General features: G+C 43.8%; 1 protein-coding gene across 1 annotated transcript; it reads left to right on the top strand.

Annotated features, from left to right (window-relative positions):
• Positions 1 to 2,846: 2,846 nt before the first annotated feature.
• Positions 2,847 to 6,295, top strand: LOC113021905 (leucine-rich repeat-containing protein 3-like). Its single transcript, XM_026166735.2, has 2 exons — positions 2,847 to 3,054; positions 4,979 to 6,295. The coding sequence occupies exon 2, from the start codon at positions 5,046 to 5,048 to the stop codon at positions 5,895 to 5,897; it is 852 nt and encodes a 283-aa protein (XP_026022520.1). The 5' UTR covers positions 2,847 to 3,054; positions 4,979 to 5,045; the 3' UTR covers positions 5,898 to 6,295.
• The last annotated feature ends 763 nt before the right edge of the window (positions 6,296 to 7,058 follow it).

The following is a 7,058-nucleotide window of genomic DNA, read 5'->3' as shown; positions in this document are numbered from 1 at the left end:
AATCCAGTTAATTTTCTCCTAACACGCTCTTGCTTTTACTTTTTTTTGTGGCAAACGTTAGACCTCCCCCATCTAATGTCAAGAAAACAAGCTCCCACAGACAGCATGTGCTCATAGCAATAAAGCTCATGGTGTATCGTCTAATCTATATCTGCTCTCAACTTTCAGCTGCTGAATTATTGTTTACCATTTGGCTGAGAGTGCACTAACAATATATAATGGCTTTGGAAATGTGCGCTTCCTCTTGCAACTTCTTTTGCACGCTACCTTTGTCTCAGAAGCACACAGATACACGTTTTAGTGTTATTACTCTGCTCTCTATTGTGCTGGTCCCGAGCCAAGGTCTCAATCCAATCCATACACATTTGTCACAGCCTTTTATAGTCACATGGTGTTGTAATCCCTGCCAACTGATGCTGTATTGTTTTGGGAGATGTAGAAGATAACCCCTTTTTCACAGCTTGCTTCACTCAAAGGAGCAGGACACAGCAAAGGTGCATTCATCACAGTGGCAGAATTGGAGACTCTCTGAGAGAAGCATCAGATTGAAAGGAGGAAAGAACTGATGTGTAGCCTAATATGCATCGATTTGAGCTTCCCAGTCTCCACTTTACCCTCACATGCACAGTTTCAGGCTTATTCATGGTCAAGTGCACTTGCCTGATTGCTGTGCACAGGAAATCACAGGGTGCTCTGTGACTATATTCTAAATGTTTAGTGTCCTCAAAAGCTCTGCTTTGCATTTTAGCCCATGCGCTGGTTTTGCTGCTACAGAACAAACGGGCTGCAAGTCTTTTGCTGTCACCCAAAGCCCCTACAAAGCAACATTTTTTAATACTTTGTTTTGTCAGCAGAGATGATTTTCCGTCTGTGTTGTAGTTTTTAACAACACAGCAGCAAACCAGATCTTTGTGTTAGTCCTCGGTCGTAAGCATTTTTAAGACGACTCCAGCACTACCGAGTCCCACTTGGCCACGCTGTGGAAAAATGGCTACTGAGAGCCTCAGCAGAACACCTGCCCCCAGCCTGACCTGTTGTTAGTGGATTTAATCCCGAGAGAATGACAGGCTAGTTACAAGAAATGCTCCACTGCTTTTTCTTTTCTCTCGCTCCCCCTCCTCTCCCTCTCTATACCTAATGGAGAGGTATAGCCACATGAGTTTTGTGGGTTTTATTTTTTTGCCCTTTCTTTTCACAACACAGATAAAGGACAAAAACACGGACCGTGTGCACAGAAAGAACTAGATTTTTGTTTCTGGCTGGCAGATCTTTTCCACTGCCTCTTTGTATTTACAAATTTGTATGGTTTGCTCAGTTTTCCCCTCTGAGGACAACACCCGAGCAAACAGATGATGCCAAACTGTTTCACTTGACTGCAGTGATGGTTTTCCTTGGAGTTCATATTGTCAGTGTTGTCATCATCGTGCTGCTCAGAGGCATGCGCATCCTTTAAAAGATCTTCATCCGATATTGTACAAATAGACCCTCCATAGCCTTCTCACCATGTGGTACAGCTTTTATTTTTCTTCCTGCAAATTGAACTTCGGACCCAAAATCATGCTATTCGCTCTCAGTTCAGGGAGCAAAAATAGACAATGTGCAATACTTTTTTTTCTTTCTTTTCTTGAGTAGGAGATTTTTCTATCTGCTGCCATGTGCTTTCTCATTATGCACCCCTTTGTCCCTTGTTTTCTATCTGGAAAAACCACAAAACTCAGCCTGTCTGCCGCATCATGTCTGGCAAACATGGAAACAATCACCCATCAAGGGCAAAACATTCACAAGTATTCAGCTGGAATGTGGGGGCAAAAAAAGGCATTATACTTGCAGCGTTCTGTATTTGTCAGGAGTGGGAATGTCATAGATTTAGCAGGAGCGGGACGGGCTGTAGAGGCAGAGGAGGGATACGAGGTGCCATCATGGCTGTCAGACCCATCCTTTCCCCCCTGAGGGCTCTGCTGTACATGGGCAGATATTCTTGCTGCTTACAATAGAAAATCAGAGACGGAGCAGGTCACTCATCCCGAGAGTGCGCCTGCTCTCTGCATACATTCTGTTTTCTGCTGTTTTGTCTCCCGGTCTGATGGTGTTTCCATGTCATTTATGTGGAAATTCAAAATGTCAAGGCTGCCATATGTTCTGCTGCTCCTTTGTAGGTCCATGCTTATGTTTCCCTGCGTGTCCAAGTCAGTCTTCATTTTCAGCTTGATCCACTCTCTGTGTCTGCACACTGTGACAAATGAAGTCTCTTTCTACTTGACCTCCACTACTAAGCGTGGACAAAACAGGAGTGATTAGAAGAATCGCATTTTCCCTTTAATGCTGTTTTCCTTTCAGCTCTATCAGTCAGGACTCCTGTTTATCTAACTGTGAACAGCTGCAGGTAGGACTCCAGCCTGACAGCTTTTGTAAATAGCCCGCTCAGCTTTGCGGGTGATATAGGCTATTTATTATTTCGCATGCTATATCAAACAATGATTAGGCTCTTTTTTTTTCTTTTTTTTTTTTGCTTACTTAAAATGAATAAATAAATTACTAATCTGTGTAACTGTGCGCATGGCTGGGTTTCAATCTGATTCTGCTGGAAAAATGGTTGGAAGAATCTAATTATATCTATAGGTTAATTAAGTTAACCAGCGTCTTCTCAGAAAGCTGAGATTGATTCCAGCTCTAGTGAGGGACAGAAGGAGTGGAGGGCACACCTCCCGCGTTTGTTTTCGTCTCACGCGCGCACACGCACACATATACTAGCGCGCGCGCGCACAAGCAGATACAGAGGGAGGGAGAGAGTTTGCTCCACATCTTTATCGCTATAACTACCCTCCACTAGTGAGACAGTCAGTGATGGAGCCTTCCGCAGGGGACAGACCGCCACGCGCTCTCAGGTGATTCTCTGTCTGTCTTCTTTTTCTGCCTTTTTGGGAAATTTGTCAACTCTGAAGAAGAGGATGATGATGTTCATCCAGTCTGTGGGAAGAAAAACTACAAACGGAGTCTAAATAAACATCCTCACCCGCCGCGTGGATCCAAACTTCACCAGAAACGGTTTTACAGGTGAGTTTATTTATGTTCACTTGGAAAGACGAGCCCTAACATTCAGATCCTTCGCGAATTTCTCTCTCTCGCTCTCTTTTTTAAAAAAAAAAGAAAAGAAAAAAGAAGAAGAAATGCATTAACTTTAGCCTAATAAGGCAAGCGGAGAAAAAAGCTGCACATAAAATTTAAGTAACTTCATTTTTATCGCACAAAAGTTTAAAAATGATACAGAAAAATCACATTTAGTGTCACCAAACGGAAAGCGCTGTTTTGTGGACGCCCTTTGCTTCGGGTAGACTAGTTGACCTGTTTCACGCAGATTAATGTCATCTAAAGTCTGCATGAAATTTCACCGGCATCGTTATTATGTCGGTGCAGGTTCATTTTGTCAAAAACTATGTTGGGTGCAGGAAATTCCGAGAATATCTTTTCTATTTCGGATTAAAGGCCTTTTAAAATTAGGAAGGGATATTAGAAAAAAAATAATTGGAAACTGCAGTCACCAGCTGTAACCACAGCTGTATTTGCTTTGGGAGCCTCCCCACCCCGGTCTTTCTCAATCCCATTCTTATTAATGCAGCAGATGATTATTTTTGCTAATTGGGGATTTGCATGCATCTGCATTCAGTATGTTAATAACGGACCGTTGAGTGCAGAGCCAAATCCTCTGCACAGTTTATAAGGCACAGAGGGCAGCTTGATGGACATCAGAGGGCTGTCACCCAGTCACCTTCAGGCATATCATCCAAATCTAGGCCGCTTGAGTCGGGGTTGAAACCCTCAGCCCTGCTGTCAGGACAATAGAGACACATGACAGTTTTTATTCTATTATGAAAATGGGGAGAAAGCGGAGGGTGCTTGACATTTTAAGAGGATAGTCTTTTAATCAAATTCAAGGAGTGTTTTGTGATTTCTGTCTGGGAACAAGAACATCATATGGCCATGCTTGTGTCAGCAAAGCAAGAACAGGCTGCCCTCACACCACCTACAGACCCACATGGTGTTATTTGTTTGTTTTAACGAAAGGGGAAAAAAAACATATTTAAAGCAGAGTCCCAGTTGGTTTTGCTCATGTTGCTTTTTTTAAACTTTTGCCTCTAAACTGTGGGAGAAGCGAGCAGATGCTAACACCCAGACTGCTGCTGGGTTATTTTTTTTTCCAGCCCTGTCACTTATTGACACTGTGGGACTCGGGCAGGATTAATGTTCATGCAGTTAATAGTGCAGCAGGCAATGCTTGGGCTTATCGATCCAACCCCTTTCTAACCTACATCCTACAATACACATCTCCTCTACCTCACCCTTGGAAGATGATTAAGGGGATATGGCATCATGGGGAAATAAATACAGGGATAAATGAGATGAGCATGTATTGATGGGTGTAATGTAATGCTTTCCTTCTCATCTTAAACTTGTTATTCTGGAGGAGCACAACAGGAGAGGAATGGGAGGGTTTAAGATGATCTTTTATAATGATTTACGTCCCTTTAATGCAGAAGTACAAGAGAGGATTTTTAACCCTATTAGATCACTTAAACCGTCATTACGGCTTGAACTGTGATTCGTGAGGGAATCATTGCAATAAAACTTGCTGATGGTTCCACTGAAAGTCCAGTTTCATTTCAGAGTTATTAACAAACATTTTTCTTCGATATGCATGACAAGGGGTGATTTTCTAGCATAGAAACTGTCCTCTTACATGTTTGAGTCCATTTGTATTACATGCCTCTCCATACAGGAGGGCTTTCGTGGAATAAGCCGCGTTTAAGCTCATTCACTGTCTGTCTCTTTAGCCACTGACCTTTTTTCTGCCCCTCCTCCCAAAACATCATAATCTCCCCTTGTGAGCATTTGTTGTGATTGCATGTGTTTGCAGATTAAGTAAAGAGAGAGAGAGAGAGTCTTCATTTCCAAACTGACCTCTTTTCTCTCAATCTGTCAGATTCTCCCAGCGCAACAGTGTGCGGCTAACTGGGACCTGGTGTGTGTCAGGAGGCTATGGTGAGGCCATGTGCACGGGCTGGTGTGAGGCGAGATGTAACAGCCTCAGTGGAGGAAGACGTAAAGGACTGGATCTTCACTCATGGCTTCGTGTGTCACTCCTGTTCTTGGCTCTGTGGGGCCAAGTGTTCCCACAGTGCCCGGACAGCTGCCACTGTGCCTGGGACACGGCCACGGTGTTGTGCTCGGATGCTGGGCTGCGGGAGATCCCAGAGGGGATCCCACCAGAAACTGTCTCCCTCCACCTGGAGCGCAATTACATACGGAACATCCCAGAGAGTGCCTTCAGTAACCTGGTCCGCTTGCGGGACCTGTACCTGTCCCACAACCGCATCGACTCGCTTGCCTCTGGGGCCCTGCAACATCTGGGGCCCGAGCTACGCCTGCTGGACCTCTCACATAACCAGCTGAGGCACGTCAGCAAGGAGGAGTTTGGTTCCACTCGTGCAAAGACACGTCTTTACCACAATCCCTGGCACTGTGACTGCACACTCCAGGAGCTGATGGAGACTCTGAACCTGGAGCCTGAGACAGTGAATGGGATAATATGTGAGAGCTCTGTGCGGGGGGTGGGTGAGGGGAGCAGGTGGGAGGATCCGGGGTCACTGGGCGAGCACGCAGGCCAACCGCTGGTTAAACTGCTGGACTCTGGGGTGAATTTCTGCAGTCTGCAGAGGAAGACCACTGATGTAGCCATGCTGGTGACCATGTTTGTGTGGTTCTTCATGGTCATTGTGTATGTAGTGTACTATGTGAGGCAGAACCAAGCCGAGGCTCGCAGACATTTGGAGTACCTGAAGAGTTTACCCAGCCCACGCAAGACCCCTACTGAGACAGATACTCTCAGTACAGGTTTCTAAACTCCTGCTCAGCTGAAATTTAAAAGAAAATGTTATTTTTACCAACCTTGACTTTGAAATTCTATGTGGAGTTATGGTGAAAACCAGCAGTGGAAGATGCACACACAGAGGAAACGTAGCTCCCGAACACCCTGCAAATGTCTTCATATTTCCTTTCCCATCATATTTTTTGCTAATTGTGGATAAAACAAATACTTGCTTACTCATCCCACCATCTCAACTGAGAGAAAATTTAACAATCCCTAAAAGTACAAAGTGAAAGTGTAACATGTAAGACATCTTCTTGCACCCCCTCTTTTATCCTCCCACCATGCTTCATACTGTGTTCTTTTATCTTAAATTAAGCTCTAATTAGGAGTCGTTGACCAACTGACCCTTAATAAAACTACTGAAAGGCACTAATCAGCTGGAGTGTTTATCAGGTCGAGGACAGTGTGCAAACGCTAATGTGTGTCATCTTATAATTGCTTGTCTAATATGTGTGCGTACATGTGCACGTGCATTTTTGTGCATAGCTGTGGCCGTTTTTACTTTGATATTATTGATTTTGCGCAGATATAATTTAAGCCTTTTTTAATATATCAGCACTGACCCAGTGTTTATGTGTCACTGGAAAGCCTCTGATCTAAATTTTCTCTAAGGAATCCATTAGAGCTGGAGGTGAACTATTGTGTGTCCGTTTAGTATACATACCCAGTATCGCCTGGTGTACAGAGAGTCCAAATCAATTTAGAAAACAATTATTAATACACATATTTATCCAGAGAGGAGCTGGTAGAAAACCTCGAGTCCTGATTATTTGGGGCTGCATTTCTTTTTCTTTTACACAACCCCATCCCAATCGATTTTCTTTTAAAAGGCAGTGTGAAAATAAGCAAAACACTTTGATAATAAATTGCTTTGATTAGAACACGACAGATTGTAGTGTTACAATTAATGCTATTCCTGTAGGTGTACCGCAGGTGCACTGAATCCTCAGCCTAGCTTTTTGCACGCATGCAGAGCAAACCCTGCCTGGATAAACATCCGCATTTCACCCAGTATCACATGATTTAATTGAATTCAGATTTACTGTGGTAATATGTTAGCATTCTGTGAGGAGAGGGTGTGCAATGTGATTTAATAAATCTGGATTTGTCATCCTTCACTGTTGCATTAGAG

This window comes from Astatotilapia calliptera, chromosome 5, assembly GCF_964374335.1.
Source record: "Astatotilapia calliptera chromosome 5, fAstCal68.1, whole genome shotgun sequence".
In the NCBI taxonomy this organism is placed as follows: Eukaryota; Metazoa; Chordata; class Actinopteri; order Cichliformes; family Cichlidae; genus Astatotilapia; species Astatotilapia calliptera.
The sequence above is the reverse complement of the archived record's forward strand: the minus strand, read 5'-3'. Positions and strand labels throughout refer to the sequence as shown.